General features: G+C 46.3%; 1 protein-coding gene across 11 annotated transcripts in view; it reads right to left on the bottom strand.

The window, feature by feature from the left end:
• LOC130157758 (sodium/potassium/calcium exchanger 3-like) overlaps positions 1-26,402 on the bottom strand; it is a 280,298-nt gene that overhangs the window by 123,096 nt on the left and 130,800 nt on the right. For 9 of the 11 annotated variants that reach the window (XR_008825023.1, XR_008825024.1, XR_008825025.1 and 6 more), the window contains 9 exons: positions 19,079-19,153; positions 14,794-14,819; positions 13,020-13,073; positions 8,570-8,715; positions 5,775-5,935; positions 4,917-5,193; positions 3,143-3,309; positions 1,267-1,381; positions 288-400 (listed from right to left, as the gene is read on the bottom strand). Coding sequence is in view for 7 of the 11 variants with exons in the window: in XM_056357686.1 (XP_056213661.1) it covers positions 288-400; positions 1,267-1,381; positions 3,143-3,309; positions 4,917-5,193; positions 5,775-5,935; positions 8,570-8,715; positions 13,020-13,073; positions 14,794-14,819; positions 19,079-19,153 (1,134 nt within the window). In the remaining 4 variants the exon portion in view is untranslated. The remainder of the gene's footprint in view (positions 1-287; positions 401-1,266; positions 1,382-3,142; positions 3,310-4,916; positions 5,194-5,774; positions 5,936-8,569; positions 8,716-13,019; positions 13,074-14,793; positions 14,820-19,078; positions 19,154-26,402) is intronic. The other 2 variants (XM_056357687.1, XM_056357681.1) reach the window with 1 other exon arrangement.

Here is a 26,402-nt window from a genome sequence, read left to right as displayed (position 1 = left end):
TAGGATCATTCTTCTTATTTGAAATATATTCAAGTGCGTGAAAACACGAAGAGTTAGCTTTTTTCAGCACAGACTGCTGCCTTTAAGGAGGAAATGGAAGTACTTGTCCTTCAAAGGATGGGGAGCATCCTTATGATTTCCCAAATCATAACAGAGCAAAACTATTTGTTTCTTCAAATCCAATCTGCAGAATTTTGGTCTTTTTTTTTTTTTTTTTCTAAATAGAGCTGCTTTATTTTAAATAAATAAACAAACAAACAAGACTTGTGAACAAACATAGGACTTACATATGATCCGTAATTCACTGCTAAGGTCTGCAAAGCCCATGGGAGGCCTAGGCCAATTAAAATATCAAAAACATTGCTTCCGATGGAGTTAGACACAGCCATATCCCCCATACCTGCAGGAATGGAAACCATGTACAATTAGACATGTCTCAGAAAACTCTTTCAACTTCTAAACAGAAATACATTTAAACTGAGCTAATCCAGACAATTTCCATGGATTAAGGCAAAGAGTTAAGGGAGATCCCTCTCATCCCACCCCTTCCCTTTCCCCTTTGCCCTCCCCATCATACAAGGCCAGTAGGGTTGAAGGGGCTGAATCCACCTTCTAGAATCATCTAAGAACTTCTCTCAACTAATCCTCTGCTGCTGTGGGGACCCCAGCCACTGGCTGTGTTGGCTGCAACCTGGTGCCATGCTCAGTGGGGCTTTTGATGCTTCACTGTAACCATGACACAGGAGTTTCTATACTGCACTGATTAGATTAGGTCTTCAGGTAGTCTGTTAAGTAGCTGGTTGTTTCAATGAAGAGCTACTGGTTTTGGTCCCCAAAGCAGTACTGACAACATTCTTTTTCTCTTAAAAAAAAAAGTTGGAGTCACAAGGTGGAGGGGCAGGGGGTAGTTTTCCTTAAAAACAGTAGTATCTGCCAGCCCTTATGACTGTGGAGAAAAGCTGGAAAGTGACCTGAAAAACCCTTATGCCATGTTCTAAACAATTCTATACCACTGATATATTAAGAAAAATGTTGAAGGACTGAAGTTGACAATAGCACCAAAACTTGTTCCATTCCATCATTAAGAACCTGTTAGCTGCTTTGCAATAGCAACATAATTAATTTCCTTCTTCTTGTTTTAAATTTCAGCCTCGGAAGAAAGGCTTTGTGTGCCTTCACATTCAGGTCACATCTGTGCTACCTAAAAGGGAAGACAACACATGGAAACTCTTCCACAGCAGTACGACATCTCTGTGATGAACTTACCTTGCCTTGCCACAATGAGGCTTGCCATGCAGTCTGGCACACTGGTTCCAGCTGCCAAGAAAGTGATGCCCATGATCACATCTGGAATTCCCAGAGTGTAGCCAATGATTGTCACCTAAGGAGAGGAAATAAACTGTCAAGCTGTTTACAAGAATTAAAATCAGAGACCTCCTTGGCCCAATTCTGCAAGATTCAAGTGAGACAGAGTTTATAGCTCAGTGCAAACTCACAGTTTTAAAGAGAAGCAGTGACAGGCTTTTTTGGTATATTCATCATCTGGCAGACCGTAACACTTACCTGCTATATTCCCTCTTTGGTTAGCTGCTTCTGCACCTTTCACCCACAACTTCCCTGACACTAAACTGGAAATAAGACTATATGGTAGTCCACTACCCTGTGTAACAGTCTCCTGATCTTGACTGAAATTTATAGACATTATTATATACAAATAAGAGCTAAACAGACACTAAAACAACCCTATGGTTCATTATACTATGAAAATGCTATATGCAAGGACATATCCCCAGGTGACTGCAAACATTTCCTATTAGCAGAGAAGAAATACCTTTAATTTCCTCTTTCCTTTGCTATGCAGTCTATGACAAATTACTGCTCCTCAAATTGATTAAAATTTTTAAATTTTGGATGCCTTTGCCTAATGATGCCCATTTCCTACTAGCCACATTTCATTGCTCTTCTCAACTCTGCAGCATACTCCAAGAAATAGGAACCATATGTTAGAGGCAGCACAGTGACCCTGTGGACTCTAGTTTTTCAGCCATAGAAAGTTGGGATAGCTTTTTTTCGAAAAACACCTCATGCTTGCAGATCAAAAGCAGAAGAAAAAAAGTAACTTTCTACTTCCTGTTCAGGGTAACATGAGTTACTGCAAACAAAAAATAAACCCCCCTCTTCTGTAACTGCTTTGATCAGTTTGCAGGTTTTTCATTTAGTGCAAGAATGAACTGTGAAGGCAGCAAAGATTTTTTTGTAATCGCCCCCTTTCTAACAGGGAAAGAAGTGGCCAGTGCTTTTTGCGAGGTATCTTCATGCTCTTCAGGTCCCATGCAGAGACAGACCATGAATCATGCACTACATTGCACGTGCAGCAGCCCACAACCTGGCTTCCCTTGTTAGACCCTCTCTTGATGCCAATGCCCCATCACTGCCTGATTCTGCTTAAGAGTACAGACTGCCCCAGAAGGAACAAAATCCATGCTGTGTTATTACTGTGATCCTAGTGAGGACAACTTAAGACTTTTCACCTACACATATCATGTAATGAGGCCTGCAGCAAGCTAACAGGCTCAGTTATCCAGCCAGTGCACAAAACCCCGTGAACAGGCCAACTATGCTTGGACTTCCTTGTGTTCATTTTTATTTACCCCTTTTTACCTTTAGAATAATGAGGTAGAACTAAGTTCCTGTTGGCTGGAGTAGCTGTGCAAGAATTTGGCTGAACATCATGCTTTTGTTCATGCTGAGTTCAAAGTGTTATCATTCATAACTGTCTCTCAAGCTTGCTTGCTTCACGAAAAGGAAAAGCTAGAGAGGCCAGATTCTTACTAGCATCAGGACTTCCTTACACTATCCTGCATGACAAGAAGGTGTTAAACTGGTGCATGTGTAATTTTTTCCCCACGTTAAAGAAACCGGGTAAAATTCCAGCCCTGAATCAAGTTCAAAGGCCATGGCTACTGGCCCCTAATTATCTTCTCTGAGTGCAGCCAGGTCTAATAGAAATGGAAGCAGACTTGCTTGAGGTTTCTCATCTAAAAATTCAGGTATGCAGAACTTCCCACACATTTCCCTAAGCTGACAAAACCACTTCTGATACTTCTCCCAGGCTGTGGTTTATGCTTCAGTTGGTACATACCATCCACACCATCATGTAGGAGAAGGCTGCAATCCAGAGGGTAGAAGAAGCAAAGGTAACCATGAACCATTTTTCCAAGTGTGGTTTGTTACAGTTGGGCACTGTGAAGTACAGGACAAAACTCAGTGGCCATGTGAAGAGCCACTTCAAGATTTCTATCTTGCCAGCTGTAAAGCAGAACAAAAAACACCACAAAGAAAAAAAAGAAGAAAGAAAAAAAAAAGAAACAATCACAATGCTAGTCTGCTTTAGTCCAGAATATTATTGTTTTGTTAATATTAACAAACAAGATGCCAGGGACACTTCAGCCTAACTGCTATCCAAGGAGATAATGACAAGACATTTTTTGTTTGGAAGATCACAGAGTGATGGCAGAGATTGGAGGGCAGAGAGGAGCACAGGGAAAGAGTATGAAGTTCCTCCCTGAGAGTTTGTTAAATAATGGGTCAGAGCACATCTGCTGCCCTCCCTGGGCACACTACTTACAGCTACCACATAAAAGGCAAGTTCTGGAAGGAGATCCAATCCATATTCAACCACCCAGTGGGAGGGTACAGAAAAGATGACACCAGGCCCTTCACAGAAGTGCACAATGGAATTGTAAGAGCCAATGAACTCAACTTGCAGTAAGGAAAATTCAGAATAGATGCTACCATAAGTCATGCATTTTCTTTTTTTTTTTTTCCTACCATGAGAGTGGTGAAACACTGGAACAGGTACCCAAAAAGACTGTGGGACCTCCATCCTTACAGATAATTGAAACTCAAATGGACACAGCCTGGGGCAATGTGCTCTGAGCAGGGGTTTGTACCAGAGATTGCCAGAGGACCACGGCAACCTTTGCCAGCTATGAACTTAAGTGTCACAGTCCATAAGCCATCTAAATTACTTCAAGGCTCAGGGTTCTTTCCTTACTCAAACTACAGCTATGCTGTTTGAGTGAGGAGATCTGAACGGGAGTTTCTAAAAACATACCTCACCTGTAAAGAGCAGGACCAGTCCCTACAGTCTTGTGGCTTGTCTGCAACCCAGCAGATGTTGCCAGCTATGGCAACTGTGAGTCAAAGGTAGGGCAGGGATATGTTATAATCATCCTGGGACTAGAGGCCTGATGGGGTAAGAGGGACTTGGCAAAAAGAAGATTGCCACCCTGTAGGCACATGCGGTTTTTCACAAGTCACATAGCTGTTCTGATTTTCTAAGCCCCCCAGAAAGAGAAGACACTGTGGCTGCACTTAGTTAACAGCAGGAAGCAGAGGTGCCCAGGGCCTTCTTTTGTCTCTGCTCTGCATCAGCAACACCACTGCCTTGTCTCTGCTAGCACTATACCTTACCACTGACCTAAGAGTGCACCCCATTCCCCAGCAAAGCTAAGACCTAGATGCAGACACATCTGACCTGCATTCAGGTACCTTGCCAGTGGCCCCACCACCCTCATCTCCCTTTCCAGTCAGCAGAGAGAGACGGGTCTCTCCAGACAGTGAACTAGGTTCTGGGGGCAGGAACCACTCCATGGAGATTGCTGCCTCTCCCCTCTGACTGAAATAGCAGCACTGGGCCGATGCACGAGCTGCAGCAGAGGAGTGTCCAAGCCCGGGAGTCTGTACCCTGAGAAGTTCCTGCCACTTCCCAGTTCCTCTCATCTTTTGCCTGTGACCAGGAGCTACACAGCAAGCTGCAGGCACTTCTACCTCAACACGCATCTGCAATGCTTTCTGGCACACCCAAACTGAATTTTGCTTTCTGGAACAACACAAACCCAGGAACTTCTTACTGGGTAGGTCAAAAGGTGTGTATGGTCCTTCATGGTCATCATCGTCATCGTCATCTTCCTCTTCCTCATCGTTTTCATTGTTCTCATTATCCTCATTCTCATTCTCTGTCTCGTTCCCAGCCTCAGCCATGTCTTCATCCCGCCGCGTGCCATTCACGCCCCGCTCGGCAGAGTTGCTGGGGCCTGTTCCATTCTCAACCACGTGCTTGATAGGTATTTTGATTGCTACTTCTGACTCACCATTGGTGTAAGTCCTGCTGTTGATCAGCCTTTGTCTCTGCAAATACAGGCACAAACTCTTGATGAAAGATTTTTTTTTAATTTAATTTTTTAAAGATAAAGGGAGGAACAGAGAAAGAGAGATGTGCAGAGTTCTTTAAAAATTTGGCTTTAAAAGCAAAAGGGATGAATTTTGAGCAGGTATAATGTGATGCCTGCTTGCAGATGACTAGATAAATCTCACATACACTACTTCTATAAAAGCAGGCCCAGTGGCTGCAGAAATTACTCCAGGAGTACTACAAGATCAGGGCCAGACTAAGTGCTGACTCAGTGAGTGCCATAATATTAAATAAGTGCAAACCATATTAATGTCAGATCAACGCAGGGGGGCACCTCCTGTGAGCAACAGCTACAGGTAACATAACCACATAACAGCTCGAAACTTTCTCTACTAAAATCTCCATGGGCACAGACACCAAGTGATGATTTAATGAAGTCAGTGTCAAAAGGATAAAACCTGGGAAAATGTTATCAGGGATCCAGAAGAAACACAAGTTCGATTTTGACCCAAACACTGCTATAGGAAAAGGCAAATTCAGAAGGAAAACAAGAGGTGGGGGGAGATAAAAGACATACCTCATTGATTAACATGCGGCTGGCCATGGAGAGACGTGTTTTGGGAGGGAAGTGGCTGGTTATCATGATCCGGAGCCCAGCCTCAGAAAATGAAAGCTGGTGTGGGTAGGCAGACAGCAGCTCATCCACCATGATCACTGAGGCTTTACGGTGGAAATTTCCTGCAGCCAAGCAACAAAAAGAAATTGAGGCCTTCCAGCAGTCTCTCTCTCTCTCTCTCTGCACTGTGTGGCTCTTAGAAGAATAAACCCACAGGTTCCAGAAGTCCTTTGTAAGAACCATTCCTTCAGCTACCACCATGCAAAATATACCTCCTCTGACCTTAATTTCTGTATTTAAAGAAATCGCCAGCATCGTATCTTCACTCATGCTCATTACAGAGAATTAAATCTACTCTGCACAGTTCATCACAGGCCTGCATTAGGCATATCACTGCTTCCACAGGAGCTATTCCGCTAAGGCGGAAATGGTGCGACAGTAAACTGCATTAATTCCACAGTTATAATCTGCGCTTCTGTGAGGATATTGGCCTCACTCACCATTAACCAGCCATACATAGGGGTGAGGAAATTGTCACTGTGTTCCTGCAGGACACCAGCGCAAATGAAAAGAAGGTTCCTGCTTCCTGGGCTCACAGCTCAAAGCTGGAAAGTGCCATCAAACCTGGCAGCAAGCACACATGCCGGTCCATGGGGTGCAACCCAAAGTGCAGGAGCAAAGAACAAGAACACAGAGGCAGGCACCTGAATTGTGATCCACCTGGGGCACAGAGCCAGTGCCTGTTACCCTCTGGGGTGGCACAGGGCCAGCATCCATCCTTTCTGTGCCTGGATGCTACCTCAGGCTGTGAATTCTGGGACTTAGGGACTTTGGACTTGGCAGCAGGGAAACCGGAGGTCTTCCCTGACACATCTCTGCTCTGGTTTATTAAAATCAGTGCTGAACACTGGCAAATGTTTCATGGCATTACTATTTATTACCATCACTGTTAGTCTTACAGAAGAGTATCTCCTCAGCCTTAGTGTCATTTTTTTTTTTTTTTGACTGAGGTTTCCATGAACTAGGGTAGGTAAATGTGGGGTCATTCATATTAAAAAAAAATTCAAACCAGCCAGTCAGCTTTTCCTTGTGACTTCTTCCATGCTGGCATTTCCTGCATGGCACTTGGGGGAACTGCCCCAAACACAGAAATTCTTCTGTTTGATTCTTTTTGGTACTCTGTTCAGAAAAGGCTTTGGAATAGAAACAACAGTGTTTGAACCCTCAGGCAATCTGTTACAATGGGCGCTGCGACCCCACGCTACTGGCAAGTGTGGACAGCAGAGCACCTGCCTGTACAGGAACAATCTGTAAGAAAATGATGCAATTTTTTCACCCTCCTTTCTCAGCCAGTTTGAGTAACCACAAGTGTCCAGAACAACAAAAAAATACCAGTAGCTGAGCAGTGTCATGCAAAGATGCATTCTGGGGAGACTTAAACCAAATCCCACAATCAGAACTGGCTCATTTGTGCATAACCCTGAGGCCACCAGGTAAACTTAGATGACTAAGGCCTGAGTTTATGCTTACTGAATTTTACCAGTCCAGCTTCACTGGTACAGAGCGTAGTCATCTTGCCAGAACAGTTTCACTGTTGAGAGCCTCAGGCTACAGATAGGTGTTCCCACAAAAGCAGCTTCCCCAAATCAGAGTGCGAAGCACTCACAAAAGCCTTCCCTCAGCAACAAGGCAGTATCTTGATAGCTGGCCTCTGGTAGACTCAAAGGGTTTCATGTCAGCAAATAAACCCCTCTACATTTCATGATTAGTTGCTTACTATATACACACACGATGTCTTTTAATCACTGTTTGCTGGAAGAAACACCTATTTTTGTTATTATTTTTTTTTAAGTCCAGCAGAAGAGAAAGGGCAGCCTACCTGTAGTCAGAGACCAGGAATGCTTTAGACAAGACAGAACTCCTTCTCAGGTTAAACCAGTGACTGGGCGGTGTGGGGGTGGTGTGTTATTCCTGAGGATAGGTGCCTATAAATCCCAATCATACTGCACATGATTGTTGACTGTTGCAAAGATTAAAAAAATAGCCTCTCTAAATATAGTTTAGCGCATGCTTGCAAATGCACACATTGAACTACTGCTGTTGAGCTACAGAGCAGGTGAATTTTTTTTTAGCTGAAGAAATACAATCATTTTTATATGTAATTATGACTAAAGTCAAATGGGAGCAGATTTCAGCCAATGTGAAATCCACTTAAAGTTGTGCACATTCAAGACATCATGTGCAGTAAGAGCACACTACCTAGACCAGCACAGAGTCCCCGCTCTCCCTTCACTGGGGGGGGAAAGTACACGCTAGTACAAGTAGACCCTTTTTCCCTGCTCAGTTTATGCTGCTTTGGAATAGAGTTAAATTTAACTGGTCATACTAGATGTTATCGGGCACCTTCAGTGCAGTTTAACAGCCTCACAGGACAACTTACAATGGCATGCGTCTAAATAAGTAGCCCTGGGCAAGTCAGGCTTGAAGCTGGAGGACTCCTCTCAGCCAGGGACTTGTCCAGCAGCAAGAATTGTCCAGAGGAGACCTGAGCTGCCTAAGTGGCAAAGGATGTGGTGGCTGGGTCACCGCACTGTGCCCCCAGGCACAGGGCCCATGGTCATCTGGCAGGGGTGGTTACAAAAATGCCACTTCCCTGCCCATTTTCACGGCTGATAAGACAGCAGCAGTCCACATCACACGACTAGCAGACAAACTTGTAAACATGCAGAATGATGCAAGCAAGCAGGGTGACTTACTGGAACAGTTACCTTTCTTTAGTAATACCACTGTGGCATCGCAGCTGCTGTTATCGTCCATTTCTGTGTTATTTGCTAAACCGTTCACCATATTTGCAGAGTTTTTTGTCTTCCTTTCAAAGCAGTGATGTATGGTTGAGTTGTACCTGCACAAATGAAATAAAGTCTAGATGCACCTTTGCTTCTTCTATGTGGATTTCTTGACATTCTTCCTTTCCTAGACTCATATCCTCTGTGATCCAGCTAAGGGAGGGAAGAAAACCCCTCTGGTTTTAAGGAAATCCAGCCACAGTATGCCAGAGCTCTAACTAAACCGTATACAATGTAATCTCTCCATACCCAGAAGGCGATGAAAGATACAAGACATGAATCTTCAAAGACACGTATGCTTATGTATTATGTGTAATTAATATTCTGAATATGCAATTTCCAAATTTATTTTTTTAATCACACCAGAGCATGAGTGTTGTTTCACCTGTGAAGACCTACCACAGGAACACAAGACCATATGCTAAGATCCACCTCCATCTCATCTTCGTGGGGGTGAGGGCAGGGGGAGGGGAAAAACTTTATTTCTTATTTTATTTAGAGTAGCCAAGGAGCTGACAGAAACACGAGTCAAGGACCCCACCATGACACGCAAAGGCAAGGGCAGACCACTGTGAACGCCTGCCTGAGGTCCCTAATCAGACCAACAACCTCAACAGCTATATCCAAACAGGTCTGAAACATCTGAAATGTTATGGCATTGCTTTCAGAAAAAAAAACCAACACATTTTAGATTCAAACATTAAAACTGTCTGTTTTGATGGTCAGTTACTTGTTGCAAGGGTGAAACTTGTTGCAAGGGTGAAGCCACCCTCCATGTTAAAGGAAAAGTTTCTAAGTATTAGAAGTGAGATAAATTCTGACTCATTTTCCCTTCAACCTAGCCTGAATGTTTTGCTGTTCTCACTGAGAATTGCTCTCACAATATTTACTCTATTCATCATTTCAAAACAAATCTCTACTCTTACTTGTTCAGACAAGACCACTGGTGTGCTTGGCAGCTGGTAGGTTTTGTTGAATGTTCCAGTTTAAATCTGGGTTTCCTTTCTATTGGCTTTTAAAAACAAGGCAGGAGGAGGGGAACCACACAGCAGAACAGACTAGCTTTGCTAGCATGAACTTGTGTGAAAGAAGTTGCACAAGCCAGATGCTCAGAAAATCAATGTTGATTGTGCTGTAGTTTTACTCCAAGCAGTCAAGAACAAATTGCTATGGAGTTTTGCACCCATAAAAAGTAGACTGGAATCTTCTGTGTGTTTATTTCTGAATAGGAATGCTAAAGCAAAGACAGAAGAGGCTGCTCTGGTGGGACTCAGAGATGGATTTGGTTCTCTGCTCTGCCATACAGTTGCTGCATTAGCCTTGGTCAGTTCACACAGAATAAGATCCGTAAAGCATAAAATGACAGAATCACAAAATCGTTTAGATTGGAAAAGACTTTTAAGATCATTCAGTCCAACCATTAACCCAGCACCGCCAAGCCCACCACTGAACCATGTCCCTAGGCACTGCATCTACACATCATAGCTCCAGGGACAGAGACTCCACCACCTCCCTGGGCAGCCTGTTCCGGGGCCTGACCACCCTTTTGGTGAAGACATTTCTCCTAATACCCAGTCTAAGCCTCCCCTGGCACAACCTGAGGCCGTTCAGTCTTGTCCTGTCGCTTGTGACTTGGGAGAAGAGACCGACCCCCCCTGCCTACAGCCTCCTCTCAGGGAGTTGTGGAGAGCGATCAGGTCCCCCCTGAGCCCCCTCCTCTCCAGGCTGAACACCCCCAGCCCCCACTGCCACTCCCCAGCAGAGCTGTGCCCCAGCCCCTTCCCCAGCCCCCCTGGGGGCTCTGGGCACGCTCCAGCCCCTCTGTGTCTGTCTTGTAGTGAGGGGCCCAAACTGAACCCAGGGTTCGAGGGGCAGCTGCACCAGTGCCGAGCGCAGGGCGACGGTCACTGCCCTGGTCCTGCTGGCCACACAATTTGGGACACAAGCCAGGACGCTGTTGGCCTCCTTGGCCACCTGGCACTGCCGGCTCACACTCAGCCGGCCATCAGCCAGCCTTCCAGGCCCTTTCCCACCGGGCAGCTCTCCAGCCCCCTGCCCCAGCCCATGGGGGCACCGAGCCGTGCTGAACCTTATACAGATGGCCTCGGCCCCTTGGTCCAGCTTACCCAGGTCCCTCTGCAGAGGCCCCTGCCCTCTGGTACGTCAACACTCCCCACCAGCTTGGTGTCACTTGTGAACTTACTGAGGGTGCACCTGATCCCCTGCTCCAGAGCACTGATAAAGACGTTAAACAGGACAGGTCCCAGCACCGAGCCCTGGGGACACCCCCTGTGACAGGCCACCACAAGATGTAACTCTACTCACCACCACTCTCTGGTGCTGGCCACCCAGCCAGCCTTTTACCAGCTTCACGTACACCCATCCCAGCCACAAACAGCCAGTTTCTCGAGCAGAACGCTGTGGGAAACACTGTCAAAGGCTTTACTACAGTCTAGGCAGGCAGCACCCACAGCCTGTCCCTTCATCCACTAAGCCGGTCACCTTGTCACAGAGGGAGACTAGGTCAGCCAAGCAGGACCTGCCTTTCATAAACCCATGCTGGCTGGGCCTTGTCACCTGGCTGTCCTGTAGGTGCTGCATGATGGCACTCGGGATGATCTGCTCCGTAACCTTCCCCGGCACCGAGGTCAGGCTGACAGGCCCATAGCTCCCCGGATCCTCCTTCCAGCCCTTCTTGTAGATGGGCATCACGTTGACTGACCCCCAGTCAATGGGGACCTCCCCAGTTGGCCAGGACTCTCATAAATGATGGAAAGTGGCTCGGTAAGCACTGCTGCCAGCTCCCTAAGTACCCTGGGGTGGGTGGGGGTTGGGTCCCACCCACCCCCACAGGCTTGTGCTGTCTTGGTGGTGTGGCAGGTCACTTGGATTGTGGGGGCTGCATTCTTTTCCCCATCCCTGTTTTTCAGCTCAGGGGGCTGGGTGCCCAGAGAACAGCTGGTCTTCCTACTAAAGACTGAGGCAAAGAAGGCATTAAGTACCTCAGCCTTTTCCTCATCATTTGTCCTGTGTTTCCCCCTACATCCAATAAAGGATGGTGATTCTCTTTAGCCCTCTTTTTGTTGCTAATGTATTTATATTAACATTTTTTATTGTCTTTTACAGCAGTAGTCAGATTAAGTTCTAGTTAGGCTTTGGTCCTTCTAATTTTCTCCCTGCATAACCTCACAACATCCTTGTAGCTCTCCTGAGTGGCCTGCTCCTCAGCCAGGCCAGTATTCATCCTTGCTGGCTGGTCTTCTGGCACACAGGGACAGCCTGTTCACACATGTTTAAGATTTCATTCTTGAAGCATGTTGAGCCTTCCTGGACTCCTTTGCCCTTCAGGACTGCCTTCCAAGGGACTCTGTCAACCAGTCTCCCCAACAGGCCAAAGTCTGCCCTCCAGAAGTCCAAGGTGGCAGTTCTGCTGACCCCTCTCCTTACTTCTCTGAGAATCAAAAACTCTACTCATTTCATGATCACTACAGATGCCCCAGACAGTCTCACACCATCACATCACCCACAAGACCTTCTCTGTTCACAAAAAAACAGGTCCCATGGGATGCTTTCCCTAGCTAGCTCCCTCACCAGCTGGGCCAGGAAGGTCTCTTCCACACACTCCAGGAACCTCCTAGAGTGTTTCCTCTCTGCTGTATTGTATTTCCAGCAGACAGCTGATTAAGTTGAAGTCCCTTCCCAAGAACAAGGGCTAACGATTGTGAGACTTCTCCCAGATGCTTATAGAATATTTCGTTTGCCTCTTCATCCTGGTTGGGTGGTCTGTAACAGACTCCCACCACGATACATGCCTTGTTGGCTTTCCCACTGATTCTTACCCATAAACACTCAACATTGTCATCACCATCATTAAGCTCTGGACAATCAAAACGCTCCCTAACATACAGGGTTACCCCACCACCTCTCCTTCCTCGCCTATCCCTTCTGAAGAGTTTACAGCCATCCATTGCAGCACTCCAGTTGTGCGAGTCACCCCACCACACTTCCAGGATGGCAACTATGTCATAGTTTTCCTGCTGCACAATGGCTTCCAGGTCCTCCTGTTTGCTGCCCATGCTGCATGTATTGGTGTAGACCTTTAGATGTCTGATACTCAGATCTGTACTATGGGGATAAGAAGCCCCTTCCTGCCTCATCAGGATCAATTATAGATAAGCACATGACAGGGCAAGGTGCTTTAACCCCTGCCGTTGGAGGTGCAGCTGGCATGCAAGCTGGGTGACGCAATGGAAGCCCTGCCCACAGCCTGTGGCTCCCTTTAATTACCTCTACAACCTCTGAAAAAGCACTGGAGGAGGACGCCTTACAACCTAAACAAGCCAAGGGTTGTTTGACTTACTTCATGATAACGATGTAGATGATATACATCAGCACTAAGACTAAGGACTCCCACCTGCAAACAAGAGCAATACAGAAAACACATGAGAGCAGGCCACGACAGTCAGCTGCTTGGGTTCAGCCATTCCCCATCTGTCTTGCCACAAATTTGAAGAAAGGCTTGACTCTCTTGGGCTCTTAACACACTTCTAGAAAAGGGGAGGAGTAAAGAAACGGCACACCCCCCGATGTGTGATGTCCCCTTTGTTTTCCTGACTTCTGCTCTGGTTTTACTTGGCCAAATCAACTCCATCAGAACAAGTGACTAAACCTACAAGTTCAGCAAACAAATCATGCACTCAAGGAACACATACACTTCTGTAAGGACAATACCTGTGATGACTGTGGCAGAGTGTGGGGAGTGGCCATCCTGCCCTGCCTGCACGGGTCTGAAGAAGGTCGTTGGGCTTTTTGAGTATGCTAAAGCACACTGATCATGCTGAGACAACCTGAACAAGGGGCAGCTCCTCTTTTGCTACTGCTGCTGCATAACCACTGAGAATGCAACAAGCGGCAGTTGAAACTGCCGACTAGATATCGTCAGTTTTTTTCTCCACTTTTTCTGTAACAAACCAATGAAGTTTGTATGAAAACCAAATAGCATGTGACTTGCAGAACTTGTTTCTATGTAACTTTTTTCATTGACCAAAATGCTGCAATATGGATAGCATATCCTATGGCAAACTGCTAGTCTTTGTGGAAATCATCCATTATCAGAATGCTATATACTAATAGAGTCATGGGCCATTTCCTCTTTATGGATTCTGAGACACTGCACTAACCATAGCAATATCTCATTCCCTGATTCTGGCAGTTGAATACTCAGTTTCCGCATTGATGTGTTTTAGTTGAAGGTCACAGACGAATACAATTGGGTCTTGAGTCAATTTTAGTTTAAAAAACAAAACAAAACAAAGAAAAACAAGCCATTGCAAAACTCAAGTGTTTCAGAAATCCTTTTCTGAAATCAAACATAAATCCCCTACTGAGAAAAGTTTAAGAAAACATGCAACCCAAAAAGCCTGACTCCCCCTAGTGCTTGTAATCTAAATAATACTGGCTGTGCATGAAATCAAAGCTACCACTGTCACTTTACAAGCCCTGAGAGGTGCTGCAAACAAAACCATGAAAGCAAAACAACTGAAAGTACACTTTTAAAAAAGTTTGAAGCCCTCCTAACCTACCATACCTATTGCAGTACATTTAAGCACATTCATCGAGACATTAACATCTATGCATTTTGTTTTTCTTTTTTTCTTTCTTTAAATCAATCTTTCACTTTTTGAAATTGCCTTAGGAGCTTTTATTTTTAAAAATATTAAATTATTAAAAATCCAAACATTGGAGCACTTATATTGCACAACACGGTTATCAGACTGCTTGGGTGGCCCCTTCCATTCCCAGGTGGCTGAAATCCCTGGGACACCAGCACCCAAAGAGCAGTTTCTGCCTCTGCTGAGCACAATGCCATCCCCAGGCTGCTGCAGGGTGGGCAGAGGGCACCCACTGCCACCACTGTATTGGTAAACAGTCCAAGTGACACTCTCCTAGGTTTTCCTCTGGCTCAGAAAATGAGTTATTCTAGCCTATCTTGTGCAGAGGTTTCTCACGCAGCAGGAAACTGCTGCCTGAATCACCCTGCAGAACTTTTTAACTTTACCCTCTTCTCCTGATGAACCCTACTTACTGAAGCTTTTGTGGTATAATCAGAAAAAAATGAAAAGGGATTGACTTACCAGGAAACTTTTTCATCATAAATAAACTGTGGAGAAAAAGTTTAAAAATAGGTACGTTATACACAAAATCACAGCTGGAAACAGTTCATGACCCGAGCAGGGGACAGAGAGGACAGAGCAGCTCAGGGCAATGGGAGTAAGCTCTGGCCTGTTCTGGCCCTGCCCTCTGGCCCAGCCTCTGAACTTCCCCACCCTTCATCTCTCACCCAGCAAAGGCAGGCAGAGGCTCCTTCCCAAGCATCGCCGGATCCTTGCGTGACTGGGGCTGTGGCAGCAGAAGTGGTTACAGGCCACATGGAAGCGAGCCGGCGCAGGGGCTCTGCCTGCTCAGAGCTGCGCGGTAGGCCTCACCGGAGCCACGGCTTCTTCTACTGCCTGGCCCTGAGCAGCAGCTGGGCCATCACGGTGGGGATTTACAGCCAGCTCCACAGCTGCTGCGAGGCTTTGCTGCCTGAAAGCTGGGCCCAGGGCATTCTTTCCTCAAGATCTGTGTGACCGCCACGCTAGCTGACTGCGACGGCTGCTTTGGCACACCTGCAGACGGATGCTGAAGCTTTTGTAACCACGCGGGGCCAGCCGCCTCGGGCAAAAAGCGCCTCTCGAGGTGCGAGGGGCGTGCTGGATGAAGGCAGCGCGGTGCCGCGGGGGGCGCCGGTGCGGGCAGGGCCTGCCCGGGCTGGCCCCGGGGGCGACCGGCAGGTGGCCGCAGCGGTCCACAGCCCGCGCCCCACCGCGGCGGCTGCGGCAGGGCGGGGGGCACTGGGCTCCGCCGCCCCTCCCGCCAGAGGCGGGCAGCGGTGGCGAGCTGCTCCCGCCGTCCACCTCGGCTGTCACCCGCAGGGCTGGGGGCCTCAGCGCCGCTCAGCCGGTGTGCCGTGACCGCCTACAACGGCTGCTGCGGCGGGAGCGCCCCAGGGCCGGCCGGGCCGCCGCGGGTGGTGGCAGGGTGCGCGGGATCCCTTCTCAGGGAGGCCGGAGCCGGCGCTGCGCGCAGCACCCAGCGGCCCGGACAGCCGCCCTGTCCCGCCAGCCCCGGCGGGCAGCGCAGGCTCCATTCAGGCCCCCCAAAGGCCCACGCGGAGCGGCGGGAATCCCGCCTCGCCCCGGGGAAGCGAGAGCCCTGACAGCGCGCCAGGGAAGCGGGGGCAGGGGACCGAGCCCGCCGGCGGCCAGCCGCCCTGTGCAGCCCACGGCAACCCCCGCGCGGCAGCAATGCCCACGCTGGATAGCGGAAGAAAACACGGCCACAAAAACGTTCCCCGTGCTGTTAGGGCTCAGTCACCAGGATCTAATCCAACAAGTCCTGGTTTAGGTTACAACGCGCTGGTGTGAAGGGACATGAAAACATGTGTGCTGAGCTTCGTGATTAAAAATAGCACCCATCCCACTTCTGTCACTAATGACTCTAACCAAATCCGTGCAAGTCAGGGTACACAGGCATCTTTTTCCTTTCAAGGGAAATAAGGAGTAACAGTTTTGCCAGGCTCTACAAGACAAAGAGGTAGCTTTGCCATACTATTGTAAGGTTTTTAAAAAATAAAAAAACACAAGACCGAATCAAGGTGAGGTAAGTGTGGTTTATCCACTTCCAATCCCTGTGATTTAGAGTTCACTCATTTCTTATCAAACAGCCCGGAGCAGCGAACAGGTGAATTTACACCGTTTTGCTCTTTATTACTGCAGCACTGTAATTCCTCTGCTAGTGGAAATGGAAGGAGACAAAGTCACATTGATTTACCCAACAGAATAACAAGCTTTTTAAAGTTGCAGCATCTCAGCGTTGGCAGGAATGTATTTATCTCCCCTCAGGTGTGTTTATGATTAGTAAAAAACACCAGTGGAGTACAACTGACAATACAGCACTAAAAGCTGCTGTTTAAAATACTGTGAGAGCAACCTTCTACAGGCAGTATCATCCCTTAAGAAAGATGATTGTATTTCAGCTGCAGCTAAGTCTCAACGCCCTGATAGGAAAAGATAGCCTTATATGGCAAAGCATTTAAGCACCCTCCAAAATTTAAGGCAAACAGAAATCTAACAAAGGAACCAAGTGCAGGTCCTGCTAAGCTTTGCACAGAGCCTGTGGCTTCTCTCCCAGCTGAGCCATCAGTGACTGGAGAGCCAGTATTTGAATAACAACGTGTTGCCACCTAAATTTGATTCTGCCTTAAAAGGATAGGAAAGATCTAAGCCGCTGTGAAGGCAGGGGTCCCTGGGTGAGTGAAAGGGAGGAGAAACTTCCCAAACTGAAGCGATGTTTAGCTCTGAAATGAGAAAACCTCCTTTACCATCAACTGGGGAGCAATACTGCATATAAAAGGGTCAGCAAATCAGGTGGAAGCTAACTCTTTAACCATTTAAAGTGTTTTTCCTTCCTTGCATCTTTCTCTTTTTCTCTAACAGGTGTTTAAAAGTCATTTGCAGTGATTGCTGTGGAGTGACCTGAAGAGAAGTGGGATGCGCTTCACATCTCCCAAGCCACAATTAGCCACGTGGTGCTGTAACATGGAGTAAGAGTTCTGGCAATGCCTTCAAGCCTCCACTGTTGCCTGGAGTTGCACAGTCCTGCTACCCTGCCTGCATGAAGGGCTTTGAACCTCACAGCTGCTAAGTTGAGCGGAAGAGTGGACATACATCTAGAGAGAAGCTAACCCAAGGCTTAGGGGAAAAAATAACTGTATCCTGGTATTATGGGATACACTCCCAAAAGAAAAGGACTTCTGCGGTTCTGTAATTATGAAGAACAGCTTATATAGAAATAAAGTATAGGAGAGAAGTCTTAAGGATCATAGAAATGTCTGTTCAGTGAGCCACACAACTTTCTCCTTATGTAGGACACATAGCTAGGAATTTCAGGGCTGCACGGGACACGGTAAAATAAAGAATGGCTCTCAACATCCTGAAGCAGGTGACAACCACAAGGGTGAACCAGCCATGAAAAAAATCTGCCTTGGTTAAAGAATTTAAAAACCAGTGACAGATTCAACAGATTTTTAACTTGTTTGCCATCATGCAATAAATGAAACACCCAATCCAAAAACCAGGAGGCTAAATGCCAGGCAACTTCCCACATCTGTGCTTCTTGTGGAGTGAACTAAAAGAACACCTGCTAGATGTCTTTAAGCCCATGCAATGTAATTTATTACAATTAGGGGTGTGGCCTGGTTTGTTGTTTAACAACAATTTCTGCTATGAGGTTAGTGTCAGGCTGACAAACCAAAAAAAAAAGTTTTTTATTTTGCAGCTCATTCCTAATAATTAAGTAGAAGCGTTATTTTTCATCAGGTGCAAAAAGGCTGGCCTTGCAGTATGGGGAATAAAAGTAAAACGGCTGAGGCAAACCCTCTGTTTGAGATAAGACAGAGGCCTTTACACCTACAGAATAATTATGGTACACAGACACATGCAGAATGAAAGCAAGACAAAACACAGTGTTCAAACTGTGACTAAAAAAAGTAGTGCAAACTTCAGAAATGCAAGTGTACATTGTCTGACTTTGAAGCTTCCTTCTTGCTTACATGTGGAAGTTGACTTTACTTAAAAAAAAAAAAAAAACCAAAAAACCCAACAACAACAAAGCCCAGAAATAAAAAAAAGCAAAGTAGAAACCATTACCAGGAAAATCAGTTTTTACATTTCCTGACTTTAGTATTGGTTGCAAAAGTAATGCTAAACTGATGGCAGTATCTTTATCTAAACACTTGTGCTAACATTTTCTCACTGCATAGCCTGATTCTGAAAGATTCAGAGTACTTGCTGAGCTTGCTGAAAGCTGGAACAGAAGCACCACGAAGAATTACTGAAACTATAGCTTTCATTAGAGGATTTGCTGCTAGCATGCACTGAACAAGACCTGCTCCGACTATGTGCAAAAAAAAAGTTTTGTAGTTGTTGAGTAATATCCTCTGGGCACAAATGCTGCCTCTCCGTACAGGTCAGGTCAGACATTTTTTAGGAAGCCACGAGGGTCGCTGTCAAGAGAGGGCTGACCAACACATCTGCTCCAGGGACTGCAGCGGGGTTTCAGCTCGGCACCCAACGCCTGCACTGGGACTGGAGAACCACACCTCTCCCCAGCTGTCGCTCTGGGCTTTCTGGACACTCCTCAATCTCCCACCCTTGGGCCAAGCTTTTCTATGGAACCAGGGAGATCACAAGAACATTCTTCCATGAGCAGAAAACCACAAGACTCCTGGAGCTAGGATCTTAGCTACAAGACTATGATTTCTTAGCAGGTTCCCTTTACATGTGGGCTCCCACAGAAGAATAACCTTCAAAAACTTACCACAATGAGTGCAACAACAGACAGTGTATAGTAGATTGAATCTCTCAAGAGACTCCACGATGACAGTGCAACAACCTGGGAAAACAGGCAAAAAGAGGATGTCAGCCAGGCTCTCACCAGCATGACTGCCACACTAGTGGTGTGTGCCAAAGTTAAGCCCATCATTCTGTGTAAGCTCTCCCCACACATGCTAGAACATGAAGAGGAGACCCAAGCCAGGAAACTCACTGGCCTACTGCAGTTGCCAGAGGAATAGTCACTAGGGAGATGAGGGGATGGCCAACTGAAGTGCAAATGACATAAGGTCATGGGCAGCAGATGATGTCCGTGCAAAGTCAAAGACATGCTAAATCACACTAGCATTATCAAAGCCATGAAAAGAAGAATCAAGTCCCAAATGTTTATGGAACCTATGAGCTCAGCAGGCTATCTGGCATCCCTTTCCCCCTGAAATCCCTCCTGTACACACACCACAGAGCCTGCAGTAGCAGTCCCTGCAAGCTGAGCTGTCCCCCAGGCCTGGCTGCAAGTAGCAGCTGGAGGCAGCTGAACCACAGGCGTGGGGGAGGCTTCGAGGGCTGCTGCTGTCAGGGCAGCGGGAAAGGGCTCAGCTTTACCAGCAGCACCCTTCTGCGCCAGCACAACGAGTGTCTTGGTGGAGAATGGTCACAGGAGATGAACAGCCCTGTTGAGTGTCTGGAAGAGGACACGACCACTCTTTCCACCCACCCGGTGGTTCACATCTGTTTCTTGTATTAATTTCCCCCAGCCTGGGACCCCTGCCTTCCTTGAGACAGGAAACCAGCCTAAAGTGCTGAGCAAGAGTGCAAAGCATGCAATGGTCCAGTAGGCAGGGGAGCACCACCAGACACAGCCCCCAGCTGCTGCTCAGCAATGTGGGTCCTCCCCATCCTTGTCCTACCGCTACATGCCCTTGTCCACTGCAAGGCCAGCTGCTGGCATCTCACACACTAGGTGTCCAGGAAATTTTTAGGCTGCTGGATGTTGGGTTCCTCCTTGCTACAAACGTCAACTTGACCCACACTGATTCACTCAGGGGAGGATAACTTGGGCAACAAAGGTCACACTGCAAAACAAGAGTCTAGCAGCACAGAGCAGCCAGATCCCCAGCACACTGCTAGCCAGAACCTCAGCAGAGCCACGGGTTCACCCACCACACTGACAGGTATCACTACAGCTCTCTGTGCATTTGCACAGGTTTTGGGACAAATACTCAACACTCCAGCAAAGCGTTAACAACAAAATCCAGGAATTTATATGCAACAGAGGACAAAATGGGATAGCTGTGCAGTTCATTTCACTTGACACCTTCCAAAGCCATGGAAATGAGGAGGAATTGTCACTGTAGGCTGAATGAGCCTGTGATTCAGATCTTAGAAGAAAAAAATACTACTAAGCTAGCCCTTAAATTCATTAATAGTATTCAAAAGGGCAGATTAAAAGCAGTCATGTGGCGGTAACATCTTCCCTATGATTCTATTTTTTGCAGTCATAGGAAGACCCCTCAGTAGAAGCTTCTCCTCAAATCTTTATTTCAAATTTCTTGAGTGCATGTCAAACACTGTGGGTCACATCCTTCACAGGTGTAAACCACAAGGAGACAGATGGGAGATGGCTAATTTACACTGACTTGGATCTAGCCCCTGAATGTATAAATGAATTTTCTGACCACATCCTCCAGTGATGCTCGTGCATGAATTCAGTCAAACAAACAGCAACTTCATTTTAATTCCTATGATATATAAAGAAAGGTCCTATTTCAGAGTGCTAGAAAAGATAGTTTCCCAGCTTTCTCTGCATGTTAACTCTTACAATATTGGAATTTTCCAAAACTACTAGCAAAACAAATGCTGTAAAAAGATACTGACCATTATACTAAAAAATATCTGCAGCCTCTTAATACTATGGCTTTTTAAAGTGGATGGAATTTATGACCAGTATAAAGTCTCTTTATGCAATCATTGACATGTCAGAAAATCCTATCTAAAATAAAAAAGCAGGCCTTTAAGTCCTTGAGTCAGATTAGATTTATACCACCTGACAATACATTCCAATACATGTAGGGATAGATGAATGGAGATGCTTTATGATGGAAATTTCCAAATGTAGAAACGTGGAGTTAGGTTCATAATTCTATTCAGAGATCTTTAATTAAATCTCACATCTTATAGATAGCGAGCCCCTTCATTTTGATTGAGCATCTTTTGTAAGGGAGTTTATAATGACGTTATTCCACTCAGCTTTTATGATGCTGCTTAAGTTCCTATGCACTTTTCTCAGCATAGATGTCGGTGGGGATTTTGTAGCTGCAGACTTAAGCTCTGCCTAATAATAGAGTTACAACATTTCTGAAACAAATGACAAACATATGAACAGGCTTGCTGGCAACTGTCGCTATTCTGTCTCATGAAGTCTCTCCTGGGTACAGGGGGTGTTGTCACAATGCCACACAGCATACCTGTGAAAGCAAGATGACCTGGTTACTGCAAATCAAGCTAGTACCTCTCCTGTTCTTTCATATTCTACTATAATCTTTGCAGGGAATTTCCTCAGACACCTGAATGAGCACATTAAGATCCAGATGCTTAAATGCAGCTATCTAGGAGGGACCTAGAGCACAAAAGCCATAGACCAAGAAGACACTGGGAAGTGCAAGGACTCTTATATTGAATTCAGACTGGACTGAAGGGAACATGCTCATGCCTGGGACTTGTACATGCTGCTCACATTTCACAGATATCCTAGTAGGTCTCCCTGATGCAGTAACTAGGGGACAACTAAATCTCAGCCCTCCTTAGACCATGAGTCATTTTACTGAAGTCTGTGAACCATTTGATCACTGGGAAGAACAATCTGATATAGAAAAGCTGTGCGCATAAGGTAACCATGCACTGAGGGTAAAAGGAGCTAATTAGCACTGAGGGAACTGGCAGCACTTCCAGCCTGCTCACAAGAATCATGTAGTCTAGTTATAACTGTCCAGATCTTGAATGCCTAAGTTGTGCCATATAGTCTTGCAGCAACCAAGGACTCCATATAAATCTTAAAGCACTGGAAACCACTTAAATTACAGTTTACCAGACTAAGGCAGAAAGGAAATCAGGGAAACAGTTTAGGCATGATCAAATTTGAGTTTTAAATCAGCAATACTGTAACCCAGTGGAGAGCTGGTCCTCTGGGAGCCAAGCATAAGGACGCAGCTGTAAAATGACTGTCCATCAGGTTATGCTTCCTCCATTTGAAGGAAGTATCCAAAATTCAAACCCCAGACAAGTGCCCATTAGCCCTCTCTTGACTATACTATACTTTACTATACCGGGGACTGAAAGGAAGAGCTCTTTAGACCAGGCTTAAATGAGAGCAACCCCCGATGAGTCCAACACAGATGAGGACCGATAGTGCATTCTCACCTGCATACCACAGCATCATTCCTATGGCTAAAACAACCCATATTAGATATCTGGTTTCGCATTGGTAAACTTTTGCCCTGCAAACTCTTAGGTGTAACACTTACTACTCTGAAAGCTTATTTCCCTTTTTGAAGGGCTGGAGAGCAGAGAAATCAAGATTTTACCCGTTTCTGCTTGATTTCTGCAGTTCTTAACTCCTAAAGCAGCGGCCCCATGCAGCACACACAACCTCCTCCAATATACACATGGGGATAAGCTACCTGGGACAAAATCCCTGAAAATCAGACACTGGCAGCTGCTGCTTTTGCCACCTAAGTTTGATCAGGGCAGCCAGGGCCTCAGTAGCAATATACTCTGTGCCCCCTCCTAGGGCTTCACCAATATCCTCTGTAAAACTGACCCTTCTCTTCTGCTCTTCCATATTATTTCCCTCCCCTCAGCAGTGCGGAAGCTTTTCTCCCATCCACAGGAGACCTGGCGACAGAGGCTGTGCAGCTGGCTGTGCTACTCACCTGCTTTCCCCATTACAATGATGAGCCTGAGATGAAGGAGGTGACACAGAACGTGGGTGCTGCTACCTTGGTAAGGATGTTTGTACTCCTGCTGCTGCCAACAAAGGTGCAAGGCAGTCCAGAGGGGTATGCGCCGCTGGATATCTTCTCTGCTCAATTTTCCATGGGAAGCACATCAAATGTTATTTAAGCACATCCACGTTATTCAGGGACCTTTTTCACTCTGAATTGCTCCAGGGCTTTTCCTCCTCTCATGGCCCATTCTTTGCTTGACATTCTTGGGCTGAACAATCAGCTACAAACACTGCCTGGAAATGCTAGGCTTTGGAAGCAATCTTCCTAGTCTTGTTTCTCTATCATCTAGAGGTCTAGATTTTCAGGTATTAAGAGCTAATAACTTAGTTTGTTATGTGGAGAGGCAGAAATGCTTGGGCAAGGGTGTCAAAAGATTAAAGCCAACCACTGCAGTGATTAGCCTTAAGAGTCTACAGAGATGCGCCAATAGTGAATCCACCGCTCAGTGCCTCATAGCTGGAAACATCTCCTTCCCAGCTGCTGTGCACACTGTGTTGTTGACTCCTTATGTGTAGTTTGGATCATTGATGTTAGATCTTGACAGAGAGACTGCCATTCAGCAGAAAGCATTTTCAGGCAAAGATGAATGTTTCTCGTGAGTTTTAAAGGGAAGTGGTAGACCGTCTATAATTCATTAGACATAGTTTTAATGCAAACATGTCTCTTACCTTACTGCACCAGAAGCAAATGTTCTTACTGACTGACCATGGTGGCTATTTTGGATAGGCTATCTTGTGCAGCTCTGGAGTCCAAGGGTGCTTCCAAATCAATCACCAGTCTGGAATCTTACTCCACACATTTTTAAAGAGGCTGTACTGAAAGCCGCAAAGCTCTTTTCTAGAGAAGCGTCTTTTTCTTCTAATGGTCAGCTACAGCCTGAAAGGTGACTGTAAACTGAGACAGCTTTACCTGGCAATGCTGCAAGACAGGTTGAGAAAACAAGCAGCAAACACAAGCCCCTTTTCCCTGCTGCTGTTCTTCTGCCTCCTCAGAGATGGGAAGCCAAGGGAACACGTACCACTGCCAAGCTCTGCTGGGCTGGGGATGAGGGGAGCAGGCAGGCAACTGAGTGGTTTCAGTCACAGCGGATACTGCTCCCTCAAGTCTTCATTCAATACGTTTAAATTCCCATTAAGAGCTTGTCAAAAGGCATCCAGAAGCAGAGAATCTGGGTCAGTCTTCATGCTGCCCCTCTTTATGTGGACTGTGCAGAAGCAATCAGGGAAGCCCTTACGCCACCCTCACAGGCTGTGATCTGTTTTTTGAATGCTCTCTGTGCTGACTGACAAAACTCTTGCTCACTGTGATACCTTGCAGGCACCCTGAAACATCACAACAGCCGGCAGTGCACTGCATAAGCCTCTTCAATCTGCTGCAGCAAGACACGCAGTGTGAACCTCCTTGCGCACTACTCCTGGTTTGCAGGAGCTACCCTCAGAGCCAAGGGGTGGCCCTTAAAGCCTGCTGGGGTCCCCTCCAGAAAGTGTTGTTTTCCTGACACTACTGCTCAGCAAATCCTTGACACAACTCCAAATCAGCCCTGTGATAATATGATAGGATCTCACATCGAGTTAAATGACTAACTGTTGGCCAATGTTACAGTAAGTAGTGAACTCAGGTGGAGATCGGGGACAGATTTTCAGGGAAATCGGACTGGCTGTAATTTGTAGTTAATACATGTCTTATGCATTTGGAATCATACAAAACCAAAAAGGTCCTCTACCTTAGGTACCAGTCTCATCCTGAAGAGGATGGGAAGATGAAAACCAGCAGCGCTTTACTTTCTTGTGATTTGCAGAATTCAGCCCGCAGCAAAGAATTGGTTTTTACGCACCAAAACCAAGCACTGCTGCAACCCACTGAAGAGAGGCAGGTCACAGCAGAGCCTATCAGCTGAAGTATCTGAGCCACAGCTGAAGAGAACTAGGAAGGGAGAAGCTTCAGGGCACATACTTATTTTGCTGTTCACCCATCCAGGCACAACACATACATAGTTCCAGAATGTGGTAGGTATAGTGCTTAGTATTGTGAGGATCCCAGTCCCTCCTCCATCCAAAGATGAAGCAAGTAACAACCAAATCAGCATTAATTTAAAGAGAGCCTGTGGGGCTCACTCTGCCTATCATCACTTTAGTGGGCTGAGAATTTCAGTAAGACATTTACCTACAGTCCACTGTGAAATCTTCACTTATTGATGGGTTTCATTGCCATTGACTGCATTGGTAATAACAGTGATATTAGTTGAGGTTTACTTTTACTTGCTCTGCAGGAATATAAATGGCAGATGCCTTAGCAATAAACATCATTATGGGATCTTAATGACCTTATGCAAATCCAACCAATCATCCTGAAGTCACAGCTGCTCAGCCAAGCCAAGCAGAAAATTAAAATATCTTCCACTAAATGACTGAGACATTTTCTCCACCAGGTACTTGGGAGAGAGGGCGATGACCTGATTGGACACAGCAAAACCTGCCTACAAGGACGGATCCTTGTATGCCAGACATTTATGTTAAAGATAGAACTGTGCTTCATTTTCAAAACTAAAGTTATGAGCAGTTTTTCATCTGTGTCAGTGCTGGGTAGAAATAAGAAAAAAATCGACTTCATGCTCAGGCAGAATTTAATAGGTTCCACTGTCTTTTGTTCAATTAAACACAGTGTAAGGTTCATTCAAATCTGAAAAGTCACAGCAGGTACATGAACAAGACAGAAACAAAGGGATTCTTACAGTTCCTACAAATGGTGGCACTTAAAAATCATGGAGCTTTTCTGGAATACCGTCAAACCTCTGGGGAAGTTCCTTGAAGCCCTACATCATTACAAAGACCAGCACCAACTAGCCAGGGCTGCTGTCCACCACAGAGGTGGTCCCTCTATCACATGGACAGAGCTCTGTCATCTTCCTGGGCACACACATCTCACAGGGGGTGAGCGCCTGCAGTGCCCAAGCTCCCTCACCACACAAGCCACCAAGCTTCCTCCAGTGCAAGCAGGGGACCGTGATATGCCACAGCTCACTCCTGGTCCCACTTCTTAGGCCCTGCGTGTGGATATACGTGCAGTTGCTGAATTGCTCCCACATGTTGGGCAATAGTAGGCAAGTCTCTGAGCTTTGGAAGCTGGTCCAGGCCTAGAGCCAGTAGCTGATCTCGGGGTCAGCTCATGCTTCCAGGCACCACTTGTGAGCGGGTTGCGAGCCAGATGAATCACTGGGCTGGTGGCCACAGCAGACCGCTCTGGACAGTCCACACTTTGAGGGACCCTCTCCCATCCCATGGCCAACGCACTGAGCTGAAACACCCC

Source organism: Falco biarmicus, chromosome 12, assembly GCF_023638135.1.
Source record: "Falco biarmicus isolate bFalBia1 chromosome 12, bFalBia1.pri, whole genome shotgun sequence".
Taxonomy (NCBI): Eukaryota; Metazoa; Chordata; class Aves; order Falconiformes; family Falconidae; genus Falco; species Falco biarmicus.
Note: the sequence above shows the minus strand (reverse complement) of the source record. Positions and strands in the feature narration are given on the sequence as shown.